The sequence below is a fragment of the Oxyura jamaicensis genome, assembly GCF_011077185.1.
Source record: "Oxyura jamaicensis isolate SHBP4307 breed ruddy duck chromosome 13 unlocalized genomic scaffold, BPBGC_Ojam_1.0 oxy13_random_OJ106581, whole genome shotgun sequence".
Classification (NCBI taxonomy): Eukaryota; Metazoa; Chordata; class Aves; order Anseriformes; family Anatidae; genus Oxyura; species Oxyura jamaicensis.
Window position 1 is genome coordinate 119,217 of NW_023304324.1, and position 18,621 is coordinate 137,837.

Consider the following 18,621-nt stretch of genomic DNA (forward strand, 5'->3'; position numbering starts at 1 on the left):
CAGAGCACGGGGACAGTGTTGCAATGAGGGGAGAACCTCTTGCAACACGCTCTTGCTCCGCCAGTACAGTTCCCCCCCCCCCCCCCCCCCAACCTGTCACCTCTGGGGTGGTGGTCAGGGCACAGGGCACCCACAGGCAACCAAACCCGGCTGGTTTGTGGCTGGTATTTGCGGAGCAGCCAAAACAGCAGCATGGGCTCAGGCACCGCTAGCTGCCAGGGTTGGCTTTTGGGCTCCCTGGGGCATGGACGTGGCACATCCCAGTGATGGGACCCCACAAGGGTCCTGCTGCTACCTGCTGCCCTGGAGGGCATGGGGCAGGAGAGCTCTCTTGGCTCCAAGAGGAATCAGTGGCCCCTGCCTCAGTTTCCCCATCTTTGCCATGCAGCTGTGGCGAGGAACAGTTAGTTAGTGCCCATAACATGCTTTGAAAATGAAAAGCCTCTCATTGTTGTTATTATTATTATTATTATTATTATTATTATTATTAATTAACAGAAGCACTGGCTCCTCCAGGCTTTATCTCTGAAGGTGCTGTTGGAGATGAAGTTTCTCACAGTCCCAGACAGCCGAGCTTGCTTTAGGGAGCTGCAATTTACGGGGGTGAAACCATAAATACAACTGGTTCACTTACTGCTGCACTAATGCCAACAGGAGCAATTACCAGCACAATTTTACCCTCCTTGCTCCTGTCCCCACCAGCGCAAAGCTCCCAGAGCAGGGGGACCCACACCAGAAAAGATGTTAGTGTGGAAATTACCCTACTGGTAAGAAAAAACAAAAACCCATGGGTGCTGATACCCCAGCCACCACTGGGAAGCACAGCAGCCCCAACCCCTGCAGCTTGCCCGCTCCCTGCTCTCCTGGCCCTGGCCAAACCCGAAGAGCAGCAACAAGCTGCATAAGGCAGTAGGTAGCTTGGGTTATTCATTTGAGAAGAGTTTAGTTTTGGGACAGCCTTGGAAGCTGTCATTGCAGCACTTTGGGAGGAGAAACTGGCTCCGTAGCACTACAGGGGTTGCAGGGCAAGGCAACAGCAGGGGAAGCACTGGGGCTCGGGACTGCACTTTGACCCATGGGGGTGCACCCTGCTCCCCAGGGGTCCTCCTCATCCCGTCCCATGTCCTGGATTTCTATTTCTGGGACTAAATGGTGAGGCTGAAGGTGCCCTTGTGGCTGCCCCTGGTGGGACCCTGGCTTCCTGCAGATGTACCCAGAGCATCGCCCCTCACCACGAGGGGCAGCAGCGATGGGCACCAAGGGGCTCACGTGAAATTAGCCCCTGACAAAACCCAAGGCTCAATACAGAAACAAGGTTCGAGAAGAAAAGGAGACAAAGAGCATAAAATTATCTGTGAGATTCCAATTCACTCTCAGAGGTGCAGAGGGCGCCTCTGCCACGTACAGTACTGAGAATCATACAGAGCTGCAATATAGAGATATTTCTATGTATATATTTATAGGTATGTATATATTTATAGTGCACTGCTTTTAAAACAGCCGGGCCTGCTTCTTCAGCTCGTTCCTCTTCCAGAGGGCCAGGCGGTCGAACTCAGCGATGGTCATGCCAAAGATCTGGTAGAACTCCTCCTGGGAGAGGTGGCGCTGGGGAGAGAGGGGCTGCTGGGGCAGGGCGGGGGGGCAAGACCCCCACCCCGGTCTGATAGCACCCACAGGGGCTGCAGGGGGGCAGGAAGCCACATGGGGGGTCTTGCAGGGTGTGATGGGGTCCTGCAGCACCTATGTGCTGCTGGGGCACCGTGGAGATACTCCTTGCTCGTCCACAAGGACAGGCTATGGGGACACCCTGCATGTAACCAGGTACCTCTGTGATACCCCAAGGAGACTGTGCCCCGTGGGAGAGGCTCGCCTCACCTCTAACCGAGTCCTGTCCACATCTTTGGGCAGCTGGTTCCTTCCCCTCGTCTTCACCAGAAGCAGCTCGTAGGGGTATATCTGCAGGGGGACAGAGGGCATGGCAGAGCTCGGGGGCCAGAACACAGCAGTGGGGCCACACCACGTTTAGTAGGGCTTGGGTGGCACAGCTGCCCCCAGGGCCTGAGGAGGACAGGGCAGAGGGGGGGATTTGCTTTCAGGCTGACCCTAATCCACCCTGGGCCACCTCAGTAGCTGTGCAGGGCAACCTGAAGGTCTGCTGTTCGCTCTGCAGTGCTAGGAGTGACCCAGAGACAAGCTGAGCCTGGGAGCACCAGCAGGGCCACCCCTCTCTGTTCCTCACCCGGGAGACATTTCTGCTCAGCAAAGGGCTGGGGACCCTGCCAGGATGGGTACAAAGTACAAGGATGGGTACGTAGTACAAGGATGGAGCTGTTGGGTAGGGAGTGAAGGGGAATGAAGGGAGGGCATTGCAAGGAGATGGCAAAACTTCCCCCTAACAGGGTCTGAGGATTTAAGGGCACTTCTCTGGGTGTCACCTCTGGGTTGCAATCACTCCCTGGAGCAGAGCCATCGTACCTTGTACTCTGTGGGGACAGAAAAAGACAAAAGAGACATTAGCCAGCCCCCCTCTGCTGCGAGCATCCGCCCTTGGAGCTGCAGAGATACCCTCCCTCCTCCCCATCTCCCCCCTCTAGCCCAGACCCCATTTTCTGGAGCTGCCCACAGTGGGCTGGGCAGCCCCACAGTGCCCCATACCCATGGGGTCCCCAACCTTTGCCATCCCCAGCCCGCAGCACCTTACCTCGCATCCCCCAGTTGACGGCGTTGGTGCTGTCATAGTGGAAAAGCTCCGCGCTGGGAGGCTGCAGGAGGGATGTGCAGAGAGAGGGAGGGGTGAGAAGGGTCCCCTCCAGAGTGACCCCCTCCAGCACAGCACCTCCCACATCCTGAGAGGGGACGGCACCTGCCTAGCCCAAAGCAGGACCCACTCCATGCGCCTGGCAGTGGGGAAACTGAGGCATGGGGAGGAGAATGGACAAGGGAGTGACAAGCCCAGGTCATGGGGAGGCAGCACCAGGTCTCCCAATCCCTAAGGTAAGGAGCAAAGCAATGCGACCTGCAGGACGGGGATAAGATCTACCACTGGGGCTGGACTTCCCTCTCCAGCAGTGTCCCACTAAGGATTATTTGGGGTTGGCACAGAGCAGAGGTGGCAGTGGGGTGTAGGGGGGAGCAGCAGGAGGCACTTACCCTGTGCAGCCCATTTCTCCTGTAGGCAGGGAGGGAGGCCGACTTAGAAATGAGGGGGTCTGCAAGGAAACCACCACGGGGCATAAAGGGGCTGGCCCCATGGCACAGAACAGCACCAAACCCATGCCATGCATCCCTTCTCCAATGCATCCCTTCAGTTACTGCACAGACATGCTCCTGTGACCCCAGGCTAGTTGCTCAGAGCTGGTTTGCCTTCCCAATACTGCCCAGCTCCAGACTTGCCTGGCTCTGTCCCCTTTCCATCCCCAGCCTGGCTTCCCCATGCTGGAACTCCCCTCCTGAGCACCCTCTTCTGCAGCAGCTCTCCCTCCTTCATCCCAACAGCTCCCTTCCAAACCTCCTCCTCTCCTGGTTTCTCTTCCCCCAGCTCTCCCAGCCCTGCCCTGGCACAACCAGTGGGGGCTCCTTCCTCTCCCCACGCCTCCCCAGGTACCGACACCTCCTCCAGCCCCTGAGCTCCAACCTTTGGCCCCCGGGGAGGAGCAGGTGCAGAGGGGCGAGGGATGCACTCACCGCTATCAGCCAGGTAGTGCATCCGGGGGGCTGCAAGGGGAGCAGAGTTGTGTCAGGGGGGTGAGAACCACCCCTCCCCCTCACCCCCCCAGTCCTGCTCACAGCCCCAGCTCCACGAGGGCAGCTGTGCCATGAGGGAGGAGAGCATGAAGCAGGCAGGGGCATCCACACCAGCAGCAGCTCTAGGTGCCAGGAGGTCCCAGATGTGCCAACAGCACACAGTAAGCCCATGACAGCTCAGAACCACCCCCCATGGTTGTGCTTTGTCATTTCCAAGGGTCCCCCACTCCCATGTCCTTCCCCCCTGGGTGGGATGGACAAACAGACGGACAGATTTCCTTACAGCCATTGAGGGAACCCTCGTAGCCAGCCGTGTGCAGGGCTTCTCTGCTGCTGGCCGAGCTGTGAGGGGGTGTCCAGGGGTCTGTGTAAGAGTTGGAGCGAGCCTTCATCTCCTCCCTCAGGATCAGCCTGCCGATGCCGCTCTGGATCTGGGCACGCAGGGAAAGCCACTTGCACCACTCCCATCCCTGCTGCAGTCCCCCGTGCCCGCTGGCACGTTACCTCCCAGGGACAAAGTGCTGGGTGCATCCCAATCCTTCAGCCCCATATTGCAGGTGGCCGAGGGGGGAGAGATGGCAGAGGGCGAGGGACAGTGATGGCAGCAGCATCCAGACCATGGAGCAAGGAGATGATGTGGAGCTCGCAGCCACCTCTCCCATCACTCCCCTGCCAGGCAGCGGGAAGGGGCATCACTCACCTTGTGCATGCCCCGCTCGTACCCATCCTCTTCACCTCCTGATGAGAACCTCCGGGCCCGGGGGGCTGCAAGGAGACACATAGGGGGGTCAGATGGGTGAAGGTGGGGATGGGAGGCAGTCCCCAGCTGCATGAGGACAGCCAGGTCCCAAGGGCTGCTCGGATTTTAGGGTCACTCTGGCAAGTATCTCAGCTCAAACCCATCTTCAGGTTGAGGTCCAGCCCGGGGAGATACCCTCCTTGGGGGTGCCTGATTTAAGGGGGGGGGGGTTGGGTTTCCCTTTCCCACAGCACTGGGGTGGGGGGGGGCGTTACCTTTGGGGGAGCTTTGGAAGGACCAGTACTCTGACTCGGAGTGGTAGTAGGGGTCTGGGGAGTAGGCAGGGCTGTACTTGGACGACTGTGCAATGTCTTCACTCGTTTTGCTTTTGGTGGCTGTGGGGATGTCGTCTGTGAAAGGAGCATGGAGAGCTATAATGAGGACACTGAGTCCCTCTTGCAGCACCTGCAAACATCCACATTGGGACAAACACAAATCTTCTTCCCTCCCCTCTCCCTGGTGGCCACCAGCCATTTTGTGCTTGGGACAGACCAGAGCAGAGCTGGAAATAATCCATTTTCAGACCACTGACACCTCCTGGAGACATGGATGCAGTGGCAGATGGTGGGGATGGTCACAAACACAGTTTGGCTGGAAAGTCCCCAGGGGGCTGACAGCCCCAGGCCCATGGCACCACAGCAAGCCCCAGCACCACCAGCACCCATGTCCCCAGGCTGTCATGGCACCCACAAGTGTCCAGGCACCCAAGGGGGGCTCACATAGGAAGGGATGGAGGCAGGCACAGTCCTGCTGGGGAGAAGGCAGCAGGGGGGTTACTGCCGGGGCTGGTGGCAGCAGCAGAGGAGTGGCCCCAGCAGCTCCGGCTGGGGAAAGGGCTCAACCCCTGGGGCCAGGACACTTTCAGGGGAAGGGGCACCAAGGACAGACTGCGCTGGACCCTCTCCTGCTTGCACAGCTTTGTGGCTGTCCCACAGGAGCCAGGCACCGGGCAGAAAGGTGCAGGCAGAGCCACCCCACCACCCAAGCAGGCACAGGGGAGCCCACAATGGGCAGCTACTTACAGCAGCGGGCACAGGCAGCCAGCGGGGAGTTGGGCACGTGGGGAAGGGGAGCCCGCAGAGAGAGAGAGGACACAGTTACTGCTTTGGGCTGCTGCTGCCTTGCCGAGTTGGCAAGCAAGTGGGGAAAGTGCAAGCCAGCCCTGCTGGGGCACCAGCTCCCCCAAGCCTCCTCCCCACCCTCCAGCACCCCTGGGCACATTTCCTGCAGTATCCATCCAGGAAGGGCTGTGATTTTATCCAAGGGCTCCATGTGAAGCTGTAAAGCCCCATCTTCATCCCTTTCCTGAGGCTGCTCTGACTCCTGGGGTCATGCTCGTCCCCTCTGCCACCCCTTGTGGCCTCAGTCCCCCTCCCGGGGCTCTTCCTGTCCCCTGCCCAGCTCTCACCTGCGCCCTGCTCCTGCCCTCTCCTGATAACCACCCAAGCCTGGGCTCCCTGCTATCATCCTCCCATGAAGGGCACATCCCAAAGCTGCCTTTTTCTTGCACTAAACCTAATTAAAGGGATTCTGGAGGGGAAGCAGGCACACTGGTCCCCACAGCGCAGCTCCCCAACACCTTTCCTACCCATGTCTCTCCCCATGCCCCTAACAGAGACCTAGGCTGGTGAGCAGACCCTGCAAGCAGCGTGCACACTGACCGTGTCGCTTGTAGATGGGAGGTTTCCGGTAGATGTTGCTCTCGCCGGCTGCTGGGGAAGAAGGAAGGGAAGAAAAAAGGGAAGAAGGACAGATGGGGAGGTCAGTGCGAGCTTATGGAGAGTGGATGGGATGGAAGCCCTCCAGATGCTGCCCCACGTCAGCTTCCAGCACACAGCTGCCTCCAGCTCCAGGTGCCTGGACGGAACCAGGCTGGCTCTGTAATGGGGCCAGGAGCTCAGCTGGGGCTGGGGCGGGCAGCGGTGGGCATGGGGCCATGCAGCGAGCACCTCAGGTCAGCATGCACTGCGGGAGGGGGCACAGCCGGAACCGCCAGCCCTGCCAGCCGGCAGCAAAGCACCGCGGCTCTGTCCGGACCAGGTTCATGGCATGAGGGGGTTGCCAGTGCCTGAGAGAACCACCTGTGAGCTACCTGGGGGGCACAGCAAAGTCAGCCAAAGCCTCTTTCCGCAGCAGAGAGAGAAAAGAGCCAGCTGGGAGGGAAAGCGAACTGCAGCCTTGTGCCAAGAGCCCAGGGGCTGGACAGCTGAGCTGGCGGAGCAGGGAGGGGGCCATCCATAAAGCACCGACCTGCAGGAGGGCAGGGCCCTGCTGGGGATGGGTGGGGGGATGGCGTGGGAGCAAGGGACAGTGGTGGGGAGCCTGCAGGTGTCCTTGTGGTTTGGGGTGTCACCTGTGTGCCGGGGGTCCCACACTCTGGTGGTGGGACAGGGCAGTGGGAGATGCCTGAAGCTGGGCAGGGTGGGCTGGGGCTCTCCTCCGGCTCCCCTGCCCATGCAGGAGGACAGCTGGGTGGCTCTGCCTGCTTCCCTCCCTCCTCTCCCGCCTCTGCCCCCACCCCCGTGGGCTCTGTGTGGCTGGGAGTGGGTGGTGGCCCTTACCTGGTGGCCCCCTGCAATCCCTGCAGAAGGGGAGCAGGCAGCTGGCAAGCCCAGAAGAGTCTGGGGAGAGGGAGCGGCGGGCCCTAGGGGGAGTATAAAATAGTCTTCTGTAAAGGTGGGGTGCGGAAAGGCCTCTGGCAGACACGCGCCGCCTCGTGGTCCTGGGGGAGGCAGGAGGGGCAGGCTCTGCAGGGTGTGCAGGTGGAAGGAGGTCGGGCAGGGGAGACAAGAGGGACATTGAGGGGGTCAGGCAGACTCTGGGAGGCTCTGGAACACCTGGGTGGTGATGGAGAGGGGGGAGAGTTCGAGCTGCAGGTCCTGTTTATGGATGGCCTCTGCCGGGGAGAGATCCTGCTGCCAGCTGGCTCTAGGCAGGCGGCGGAGCTACACATGCGACACACAGGGGACGGCACATGTGGGCATGCAACAGACACGGCGCTTCCCCAGGGGGCCGGGGGGCTCCAGAGCCTACCTGGAATGTGGAAATGCTTGGGTGCTTGGTATGAGGTTGGAGTAGAAGACCTCACATCTAACTGGCTATAGTAGGGGGAGCTGCGCCCGCTTTCTGTGCCTATGTGGTGCCGAGCAGAAGCAGCCATAAGTGACCAAGAGAGAGAGAATGAGAGGCAGAAGAAAATGGGCGTTAAAGGCAGTGGTGTTAGATGAGTGGGGCACGGCCCACATGGCGGTGGGGATGGGGATGTGTGCCAGGCTGCGGACCAGGGTGAGGTGTGCCAGGGCGGGGGGGGATTTCCTGCACCCCCAAACGAAGGCGGTATGCAGAGGGAGCCCTGCGGTGGGTGATGTTAGGTCAGGACCTTGGTGGTGCGGCACAGGGGAAGCGTGGGGAGGCAGCACTTCCGGACACACCAGCCTCGTCTTCTCCCGTCCACTTCTCCCTGGCTCCCAAGGCCAGGAGACCAAGCACACCATACTCTGCTTACTACCCTGCTACTCTCCAGGGTGCACGCGTGCATGCACAGGGCCCTTCCTTGCAGCCCTTACAGCACAAGCACCCCCGTGCATGCTCTCTGCAGCTACCAAGAAAGCAGAGGGAGCTTATTTCTTTAGGCTTTGCTGGATCTTGGGGACCACCATCCTCCCAGCCAGTTCTCCATGAACCCCGGCTCAGGTCTGAGCCCCCTTGGACTCTCCTTGGAGGGGAGAACTGGAGGATGCACACAGTGGAGCTGGTTGCTGCCAGCCCCCAAGGGACCCCACCACTCCTGAGTCCTTGTCCCAGCCTGCTTGACAGGGGTGGACCACCAAGGTCCCCTGAGAGAAGCAGGGGTTGACCCCTGCTCTGTGTGGGGGTCTGAGCATGGCCCAGCCTGGGCTCAAAGCCAAAATCCTCACCTGAGCGGTAGAAGTGGTGGGGGGACCTCGGGATGGTGGGGGACATGCCCTGCCGGCTGTAGGTGGGCGAGTCAATGTAGCCAGGGCTGGAGGCTCGCCTCTGCCTCATGTCAAAGCTCTCATAGATGTCCTGGAGATGGAGAGAAGCAGGGGTTAGAGATGACGGGATGAGCGAGGGAGGCAGGCCATTGCAGGGAGGCACCCTGTGGCCGAGGATGCTGGCATGCACGTGTGTCCTGTGTGGGCTGCAGGACGTCCCCAGGCTGCTCTGCCCCCCTGCCACCAAAACATGGGCAGTAGAGCCCAGAGGCTGGGCAGGAGCAGCCCTAAGGGATGGGTTCCCCCTGTCCCCCCACCTTGGGCCAGCACTCAGCAGGGGACATCGAGCGGTGTCCCAGCTGTGTCAGACCCCGTAGTGCCATTACCTGCGAGTACGGGGAGAGGGTCCCCAGGGACTGGAGGCAGCGGGAGACAGAGAGGCGAGACAAAGAGAGACAGCACATGAGTAACAGAAGTGGTGATAACAGGGCCACACAGCGGCTCATTTTCTCCATGTCACACTGAGAACAGACTCGTTGCACTGCTGGTGGTCTGTCCCTGTGCCCCAGCGGGATGCGAACCCACACCATGCCCTCCTGCTCATGGCTGCCATGGAGAATTCCCTTCCACCTCACTGAGGGTGACCTCTGCTCCCTTGGGGACAGGACCCCCCCTTGTCCTGCCTCCCCGCAGGGCTCCTGGAGAACCAGGTGAAGCCCCACACCATGTCCCCAGACTGGGGTCTGGCTCTTGGCACATCTGGGCTCTCAGTACCTCCCCATAGCTGTATCTCTCCAGCGTCTCATCCGACGTGTATCTGTGATAGGGCTCATATGAAATGAGGTCAGGACGCTGCACTTCATAGATGGCTTTAATCTTGGGAAGAGCTGCCAGGTCTTTGTAATTAAGGATCTCATTATCCACTTTAGCCTAGGGAGAGGGAAAGACAGAGACAGAGATGGAAAGGGAGAGAAGAAGAGGGAAGGGGAGGCTGGAGCACACAGAGCAGAACTGGGACAAGTGCAGAGCCCCAGCTCCACCACAGCAGAGGCGAGAGGCAAACAGAGGTACCCAAGAGGCAGCAGGAGGATGGGGCAGAGGAGCTGGGATGAGGGGACAGTGGGACAGCGTCCTTCTGGGTGCTCCACTTTGTGTCAGTGGGGTAAGGGGACATGACTCATCCATGCTGTCCACAGACATGGGGCTGGGAACTGTCTCCCCCTCCCTGAGTCACCCCAAATCCACGGTCACAGTGCTGCCCCATGGGGATGAGGGCAGAGATGTACTTACACAGATGACTCTGTTAGGGGAGCCGATGCTAGACCCAGGGGGCGAGATGGAGGTTTCTGACGTCCTTCTGTGCTGTGGGGGCAGAAGAGCAAGGGCAAGTGAGAGCCCAGGCGGTGCCCAGCCCAGGAAGGGCAGCGGAGGCAGTGAGTAGTGCTCGTGCTGGGGCTGAGCCTTCCTGCAGGGGCATCCCCCACCTGCTACCCACGACCCTATCAGGGGATGTGGGGCCGGCGAGGGGCTGCTGTGCCTAACGCTGTCCCCCTGACAGTGGGGACAGGGCTCACACAGGCTCAGGAACCACTCTGGGCTGGGACACGTCAGCACCAGGGACAAGGACTCAAGGGTGGCATCGCCTGGGACATGCCACCTCTGGGAGAGACCCCTCGCCCTGCCACCTACCTTCAGCTTCTTCTCTGCTCGGGCCGCCTGTTTGCAGATGGGGTGCCACACTTCAGAGCCTGAAGTGCAAAGGGAAAGTGTTTGAGCTCCGTGCACGGCCTGCACCCCCAGTTAGAGATTGTCCTGTCCTGTCCCTGTGTGCCCCAAGCCATGCCATCTCCAACACTGTCCCAGAGTGCTCTGTCCCCCAGGGGGACATGTCTGTGCTCCCCCCAGCTGCACTGAGCAAGAGGTGCACTGATGCACAAGCTGCACTGGTGCTAGAGGTGTGCAAGTCCTGCACACTGCAGGGACAGCTTCTGGGTGTGGCTGTGCCCCAGGGGGACACCCAAGCACGCTGTCCCTGCTGCCCACAATGGGGGCTTTCCTGGGACCCCCACCCTGGCTCTCACTGTGCACAATAGCCCCTTCACCACCCATGTGGCAATCAGTGATTTGGAATGATGGGCAAGCACAGGTTATGGAGAGGAACCAAACCCTGCACAAGAACCAGCCCCTAAGGTGGCTGCAGGCAGGGATGAGCTGCTCTGACACCAAGCCAGTGGCCATGCTGAGTGAGAGCCTCACCCCTGCGGTGCTGCTCTTGATGTAACCTGGGCAATGGGCAGACAGGGCGGATGGGATGGGGCCCTGGGCCACCTCCCCTGGACCAGGCAGTGTCCCTTGCCAGCACAGTGGGGTTCCTACCTGTGAGGTACATCTCCTCGCCTTCTGTGAACATCTGGTGGCAGCGCACGCACCTGGCGCAGGTGGGGTGGTAGTGCTTCCCTCCCGCCTGCAAGGGGAAAGGGCCCTGAGCAAGGCAGGACGTGGTGGAAGCCAGAAACAGCCCCAGGCTGACAGGTCTGGGGCCAGACTGGGAGCTCAGAACCAGAGGCTAGCAGAGCCGGGGGGTCCCAAAGCTGAGCCAGAGTTGGGCTGCTCCCTCTGCTTCCAGGAGTTTAATTGGTAGCTTGCCTCCACTCCTAGCATTTCAGTTATAGGCTCGTTTTCTGGGCTCTTGAGCTGGGAGGCAGGAACCAGTTTGGGGCTAGGAGGAGGTGGAGCACAGCCCCAAAGGACATTTTACTCCTGCAGTAACCGAAGAGAGGGTGGAGGATAATTTAGGGTGGCAGAGGGAAGATGAGGCTCTGGCTGACAGAGGGAATGGTGATGATGGAGCTGGAAACAGTTGGAAATAGGGAGGATCAATACGAAAATCTGCTGTAAAGATTACTGAGAGCAGCCACCAGGAAAGTGGTGATTGCCCACAAAATCATCAGGGAACTGGTCCCCACAGGGTGTGGATGGCAGCCAGGGGCTTTTCCCCTCTGGTCTATGCCAAAAATGACCAACCATCACATGTGGCAGTGCTGACCAGCGACAGATATAAACATGTGGAAAAGAGACTGAAAAGAACCCAGCTAAATCCCAGCTCCTGAAACACCATGGACTAGCACGCTTGCAGTCCCAGCCCCACATTTCCCAGTGGCTGCAGACATGGGCCCCTGGTAAGGGATATGCTGCAGCAAGGTGAGCTCGGTGCTCTCGGACCCTCTTAGTGTCCCCCTGTGGCTCAGTGTGCTGGCACTAAGGGAAAAAATAACACAAATGCCTTTTCCTATATCGGAAAAGCGCTGCTGATTTGGGTTGGACCAGGCTGGGAGGGAAGCACTGCAGACATGGGGTGCAGGAGTGCCGTGGGGCCAGCTGCTCCCCATCATGCAAACAGACACCCCATGGCCCCAGCACCCACTGCTCCTCTCCAAAACTGTGTGCAAGCCCTGCTTGCTTTATACTGCTTAATATTACAGCTCATAAAGGCTGGAAGAAGCTGCGGGTGGCAGGACCCATTTGTTACCACTTGGAGTCCCTCGCAGCCTCATTAATCATTCACGCCTGACCGTGCAGTTCCAGCCCCTTTGAAAGCCCCCAGGCTGGCAGATAGCACGGGAAGACTTGTTAGGACCTACAATTATGTAAAGGTGCCCTTTCCATCCTGTGCCCTGCCACGGAAGACATTTAAAGCTCTGGTTTCAGGCAGACGCTGAGCAGGGCCAGGAGCGGCGCCAGCTCCCTGGGCTGTGGGGTGCTCACCCGGCATGGCCACCAGGACTCCAGAGCCATGCTGCTCTCAGCTTGGTGACAATGCCTGTGAAAAGGTGGCTCCTCGCCTGGCACCTCACTGCTGCCTGCAGGGACCCTGGTGCCACGGCACATTACTTCCAGCCTGGCAGAATGCTGCGCACAAACAGCACTCCCTGGTGCTGCTGTGAGGTTGTGGCTGCTCGGGGCGTCTCCTGGGATCCAGACAGCATCTGTCTCTCCATGGCCCAGCACAGGCAGAGCTGGCCATCTGTCCCATCGCATATGTAGGGGCAGGAACATCGCACGCTCATCCTAAGCAAATGTGGCTGCACCAGGCAAGGAAAACCCTAAGAGCAGTGCAGTGAGCATCCCAGAGATGGAGGGTGCCAAGAGCCTAGGGTCCCAGCTCCCTCTTACTCCTCTTATCTGCCCTTAAACCCTGTGCCAGAGGGGCAGAGCATCCTGCACACTGTGCTGTTCCTGCTTCCTGCCCCTCAGCACTGCTGGCAGGTGGATGGGATGCAGTGGGTGGCTGAGGATGCTCCAGTCCTGGCCGGGTACTGTCAGGGACCGGACTGCCCCAGGGGAGCTGAGGTTCAAGCTGACAGAGCCTCTGGCTTTACCATGCTAATCTCGGAGGTTTGCTAAGCATGCAGCCCTATGCCAGGCAGCTGCTCCGCAGCAGCTGCTGCAGGGCTGAGCTCATGCTCGCAGCAGCCAGTGTGAAGCACCAAGTCAGCAGAAAGCCTTCCCGGGCAGGGACAGCTCCCTGGGGGAGGATGAGGAGGAAGGTGCTGGTGGGTCCTGGTTCCAGCTTCAGGAGAGGCCCCATGGCAGGTGTAGTGCTCTCAGGCCAGCCCAACCAGGAGGGACCAGAGGGTGAGCACTGCTTGTAGGTGCACCAGGCTGGAGGAGCCCTGGGGCAGCTCCAGCAGGCTCCAGCCCCCTCCTCCAGCTGCTGGCTACACAACTGCTGCTGCTGTAGCCCATAGAGTCTGTGCCTGGCTTGCTGCATAGCCATGGTACCTCTAATTTTGGGATACTACTTCCTGTCGCTGCTGGTTGGGGTGGCAGAGAACCTGGTGCTAGTGCTGCTCAGGGAGCAGTTCCCTCCCACCCTGCTGCACAGAGGGAAAGGGCTCGGGAGTGACTTCCAGCATTGCTGCCTCTCTGTGCCACTACAACAGGACCAGCAGGTCTGAAAACCACAGTGTGTTTTGTTCTGACATCTTTCCCTGCCTCCTACCTCCTGACCCTTTAGATTACACTCAGACCAGATCATACTCCCACCTTCTTCCCACTGCAGATGTTGGGGATAGAAACAGAAAGCAAGCATGTCTGAACCCCCACCCCCAGGAGCAGGACTGAAGGAAGGACCAGCCCCAAAAGGCCTCCCTTTCCCCCAAAAAACTACAACCTCCACCCGCCTGGCTGCTCCCAACCTTACAGTTCTACAATCACCCCAAACCTGCACCATGGCCACCTGCACCAATTGGATCCCTGCATGCTGGAGCAGCTCCTGCTGGCCAGGATGCTGAGCAAAAGCAAAACCTCCCCCAGATCTGTCCCAGGGCAGGGGCCCTGCTCTGGTGGCAGCCCTGGGGGTTGCACGGGGAGGCTGCCTGCAGGAAGGGCACTGCAGTCCGCCACACGGCCGTGCTGGATGTGTTTCCAAGGCAACTGGCAGGCTGCTTGCCGGGATGCGCTCGGCAGGCTGGGAATGCTCTGGAGCTGGGCATGGTGGCAGCTGGTTAGGGCTGGTGTCCCCAAGGCTGGGGCTCTGGGCACGTCTCAGCACAGCCAACTCACCACTGGGGGTGCTTAGGGGGCTCGGGAACCTGAGCCACCTCTCCAACGGTGTGCAGCATGGTGCTGCTCCTCCTCCAGCCCTGGCTCCTTCTCCTCCCACTGCCACCCTCCAGACAAGGTGCTCCTCGGACCGTGCCCACACCCCTGCTGTAGGGACAGCCTTGGCCCTGAGGGAGGGATGCTGTGACAAGGGTGATGGGTGGGATGCACACAGCCCCCATTACAGGGCAGGACAAGTGGCCATGGCCCCGAGACTCACCTCTAGGACCCTGCCGCTGATGTACCGGTCACAGGTCTCGCATTTGATGCCGAACTGGGCATGGTAGTCAGACTCGCAGTACGGGACTCCGTCCCTTCAGGACAGGGAGGAGAGCGGGGTGAGGCAAGCAAGCTGGGCTGGGCACCACCTGTAGCACTGCCAAAATCCCACCAACCCAAACCCCAGGAGCCTCCTGCCCATGGGGCACTTGTTTGCTGCCTGCCTGTGGAGCCTAATCCTGGCTGGAGAGGGCACTCTGGGCACCAGCCCTTGGCTTCTCCATCCACCTCCTGCCCAGATTTGTCTTACTGCCTTCCCCCACCTCCTGCTCTCTGTGTATTCAAGGACAAACTCAGCACTGCCTTATGCTGTTTTGCCTTTGGTGCCTCTCCTGGAGAGCAGCTCAGACACCAAACCACCCCCTCCCCACGGCCAGGTGCCCAGTCTCCCAGAGCTGCAGCCCCAGCAGCGGGGGATGGCCCTGCCAAGCCCAGCCAGCGGCACTTACTTGCTGATGTACTCCCCGGTGAGGATGATCCCACATGTTTGGCACTTGAAGCAGCTGACGTGCCACTGCTTCTCCAGTGCCAGGAGGGACTGACCTTGCTTGATCTCCTCCTTGCAGCCTGCGCAGTCTGGGGGTGGGCGAGAAGAAGGGGGACGCATGAAAATACTGCTGCCCCGTGGGAATTCTTTCTTTACCACTGATGGGAAGATGCCACCCTCCTGCCCATTCCCACAGGGAGCCAGGAGGAAAGCCACCTGCTGGAGCTGGGACCAGCTTGGCACAGAGCCAGGGCTCCCTGGTGACCAGTCCCTGGGGGCTCCCTGAGGGGCAGGGGCAGCGGGAAGCCCCTGGCAGCGAGTGGAGCAGAGGAAGGGCTGTGCTCTCCAGCAGCCACATCCGGCCCTGCTGCAGTGTTTATGAGACTCCCTTCCTTTGTTGCTTCCCTTGGCTCCTGCCAAGGCTGGGAGCAGGAAGCACATGGGCCTTGGACCCCTGACCTTGGCTCCTCATCCTCTTCTTCCCTGTGCAGCAGGTTCGATGGCTGGACAGGGTTTCTCCTTAACCCCCTCCCTGCTGTCCTCCTTCCTGCAGTGCTGTGGAGGCACAGCAGCACCACACAAGCAGGCAGGGCTTCCCACTCAGCCCAGCCTCCAGCAGCTCTGCACCCAGCCCTTGCCCACTGAGCAAGGCTGGGGGGATTTTTGACCATCCAAGGCCCTGGCCAAAAGCAAAAAAAAAGCAGTTGCATCAGCTTGGATGAATCAGGATCCAGCTCTTCTCGCACGCAAGTGCTGCTCGCCTAGTTCTTGAGTTGCTCCCAGTGCTGGGCTGCAGGGAGAGGCACAGCATCCTTCCTCCGGGGAGGTCCTTGCCACTGAGGGCACCAGCAGCCTCAAGTGCCACCCCTGCAGGGTGGCAGTGCTAGGGCCACCAGGGGAAACACAGCAGGAGGGAAGCCAGGACAGCACCATGCGCTTGGCTGCTGACACTGGATAAAGTGTGGTGCCCTCGGGTAACCTTGCTGTGCACACCAGGGAGGAGCTGGAAGGGGATGGGAAGGAAGGAAGACGGCATTAGGCAGAGCCTGTGGTTGCCCTTCCCCTTCCTGCTGCCCTATGGAAGGCAGCAGGTGCTGTGGGCTGGCCACAGCATGCCCCAAGCAGCTCAGCTGCTTGGCTTAGGGTGGCGATGAGGACACGGAAGCCCTGTCATCAGGCTGAGGCTCACAGAACCAGCCACATCCCCAGATCAGGCAAGCTCATGGTGACACCTGGCCAAACCCACCCAAAACATTGCTCTTGCTGTGATTTAGGTTGGGATCATCAGCACAGGCAATGAGCCTGAGAAATGTTCCTCAGTTGGTGGAGGCAGCGAGCAATGGCAGCCCTTGGGCAGCTGGTTGAGCCTCTGGCACAGGGACGGGGTGACAGCACCCACCCAGGTCACAAACAGGCCAAGGGAGTGACCGAAACCAGTGGTGACCCTCAGCCCTGGGTGGAGACCAGGACTGCCCTGCTCCTCCTCCAAAACCTGTGAGCACTCGTGCAGGGCTGCACGCCAGCCCCAAAACCCTTCCCATCACCTCCCCGAGCACCGGCACGGGCAGCTCTGCCCAGCACCAGCCTGGGGCAAAAGGCACAGCTGTAAGCATGGGGGGACCCAAGGGATGGGCTTAGAAAAAGGATTTCAGGGGGAGCATGAACAGCCCTGCTAGCCCCAAGGAGTAGGGTCTGCAGGAGCTCCCGTGGTCTCTCCTTGCAGGCATCGCATAACACCTGTGTAACTTACGGCTGGGTCCGTGGATCTTGATGGGTTTGGTGCTGATGAGTGTGTGGGAGCAGTTTTGGCAGACACAGTCCTTCCCGCTGAACGTGACCTTGTCTCCAATGGGGAACGGCTTCCTGTGGCCAAGGAGAAGGGGGGACATGGGAGCCGTGTGCTCAGCCCCCAGCTGCAGGTGAGGGCAGGCAGCGAGCTGGGCACTGAGGCAGCTCTCCAGGTTGGACCACCCCATAACCTCCCAAGGATTTCCACCAAGAAAACCAGGTGCCTGCTGAGGTGCACCCACCAATGCACTCTCTCTGTCCCCTGGTGCCAGCAGGGGCTCACCTGCAGGTGCTGCAGACGAAGCACTTGGGGTGGTAGGTCCTGCCCAGCGCCGAGATGACCTCTCCGGTGATGAAGTCCCCACAGCTGTCGCAGCGGGTGCCATAGAGCTGCTGGTAGTCATGGGTGCAGATGTACTCCTGATTCTTAAAGAAGAAGCCAGACTGGGCCAGGTCACAGCCACACACTGCAGGGGGAGGACACGCACCTGTCAGGAGGCAGGGGGTGGCTGCACCCCCCTGGCTCAGCCCTGGGACCCTGCTGGGTTTTCCCAGCCCCATTGGGCAGGCCAAGGTGAATCCTTTCCCTGCTGCTGCCCCAGCAGGGCTCTCAGGGCATGTGAAAGATGCAGGTGTCTGCAGGCATCTCAGAGGGTTCGGTTTCCCTGCCCACCAGGCCCACCAGGACCTCCCCCAGCACCACAAGATGTCAGTGTTGGGCTGCAGCAGGGTGCAGGATGGGGCTGCTGGGGAGGCATATAGCCCCGCTGAGGAGGCATCCAGCCCCCTACTTCCTTCCCAGCAGCAGGAGCTGTGGGTGGTGCACAGCCTAGAATGATGCACAGAGACATGACAAGCCCTGGTCCTCAGTGTCATTCCCCTCCTGCATCTTCTCCACCTACAGGGAGACCTTGAGAGCATCCAACCCTGTAAGGCACCTCAGGAACAGCACAGACATGGGCTTCAGGGGCCTGTGCATGATGCCCATCACCTCTCCTGCAAGGTGATGGGGTGCAGCAGGGGGACCAACTGAGCACCTGCTGGCACAGCCCAGCTCCCTGCTTTACCCAAGGCAAGAAAACCCGAGGCAGGATCATGCCTGGCTGGCTGTGGGGCTCAGAGTGCATCCCCACAGGCTGCCCTGGTTCCTGTGGACGTGGTGGGGACAAGCCTTGGGGCTGTCATGGGAGCTGGCAGCAGCGAGCCTGAGGTGGCATGGGTAAGAGCTGAGAGGGAAGGTGAGACAGGAGGATTTCCTCTCGTTATTTATTCCCTTTCACTTGGAAAGCAGGCAGCAAGCTCTGCCAAGATCTCCAGCCGGCTCAGTCCCCTTTGAAGCCAGCAGCTGCCCGAGCACCTTGTTGGGGGGGAGCAGCCTTTGCTCCTCGCAGACACCAACACTGAGGACGGTCACTGAAGGATACAGCAGCCCCCAGCCACATGTGCAGCTCCCAGGGAGTGACAGCACCCAGGTCTCCAGCACCCCTGTACTCAGCCTGGCATCCTTCAGGGACACGGGCAGCCTGGTGCCATCACGCCCTGCCCTGTCCTACCTTGGCAGGTGAAGCAGCGGATGTGGAAGTGGTTGTTCTGCACGCGCACCACCTCGCCCTTGCAGGTGTCCCCGCAGCGGTAGCACTGGATGACGGAGGAGCCACTCCTGGGGGTGTAGGGGCTTTGCTGGTAGGGAACTGCTGGCAGAAAGGAGGGAGGGAAAAACAAGAGAGAAGGGGTCTGTTACCATTTGGGATGCAGACTGGCTGGGCATCACGGCACCGACAGCCCCGCTGCAGGCGGACATTAGGCAATGCTGAAGCTAAAGAGCAGCCAAAACCATGCTGGTCCCTGTTGGCCGTGACCTGGGTGCACATCCCTGCCCAGGTTTGGGATTCCCTGTCCCCACAGAACTGCAGCCACCCACATGTGACTCACAGGCCTGCATCCCAAGTGCTGCTTCTTGAAGG

General features: G+C 60.1%; 1 protein-coding gene across 16 annotated transcripts in view; it reads right to left on the reverse strand.

Annotated features, from left to right (window-relative positions):
* Window positions 1–466: 466 nt before the first annotated feature.
* Window positions 467–18,621, reverse strand: part of LOC118157896 (actin-binding LIM protein 3) — a 45,634-nt gene continuing 27,479 nt past the window's right edge. The window contains exons 2-23 of one of the 16 annotated variants that reach the window (XM_035312419.1): window positions 18,211–18,351; window positions 16,941–17,124; window positions 16,620–16,732; window positions 14,832–14,958; window positions 14,324–14,417; window positions 10,876–10,963; window positions 10,189–10,247; window positions 9,790–9,861; window positions 9,274–9,429; window positions 8,886–8,915; window positions 8,461–8,590; window positions 7,577–7,675; window positions 6,205–6,255; window positions 4,759–4,878; window positions 4,445–4,509; window positions 4,028–4,175; window positions 3,685–3,714; window positions 3,151–3,209; window positions 2,702–2,762; window positions 2,476–2,483; window positions 1,876–1,956; window positions 467–1,605 (exon numbers count right to left, since the gene is read on the reverse strand). In XM_035312419.1, coding sequence (XP_035168310.1) covers window positions 1,492–1,605; window positions 1,876–1,956; window positions 2,476–2,483; window positions 2,702–2,762; window positions 3,151–3,209; window positions 3,685–3,714; window positions 4,028–4,175; window positions 4,445–4,509; window positions 4,759–4,878; window positions 6,205–6,255; window positions 7,577–7,675; window positions 8,461–8,590; window positions 8,886–8,915; window positions 9,274–9,429; window positions 9,790–9,861; window positions 10,189–10,247; window positions 10,876–10,963; window positions 14,324–14,417; window positions 14,832–14,958; window positions 16,620–16,732; window positions 16,941–17,124; window positions 18,211–18,351 — 2,030 coding nt within the window. In that variant the 3' untranslated portion in view covers window positions 467–1,491. Of the gene's footprint in view, window positions 1,606–1,875; window positions 1,957–2,475; window positions 2,484–2,701; window positions 2,763–3,150; window positions 3,210–3,684; window positions 3,715–4,027; window positions 4,176–4,444; window positions 4,510–4,758; window positions 4,894–6,204; window positions 6,256–7,576; window positions 7,676–8,460; window positions 8,591–8,885; window positions 8,916–9,273; window positions 9,430–9,789; window positions 9,862–10,188; window positions 10,248–10,875; window positions 10,964–14,323; window positions 14,418–14,831; window positions 14,959–16,619; window positions 16,733–16,940; window positions 17,125–18,210; window positions 18,352–18,621 lie in introns of all 16 variants that reach the window. The other 15 variants (XM_035312420.1, XM_035312418.1, XM_035312416.1 and 12 more) reach the window with 15 other exon arrangements.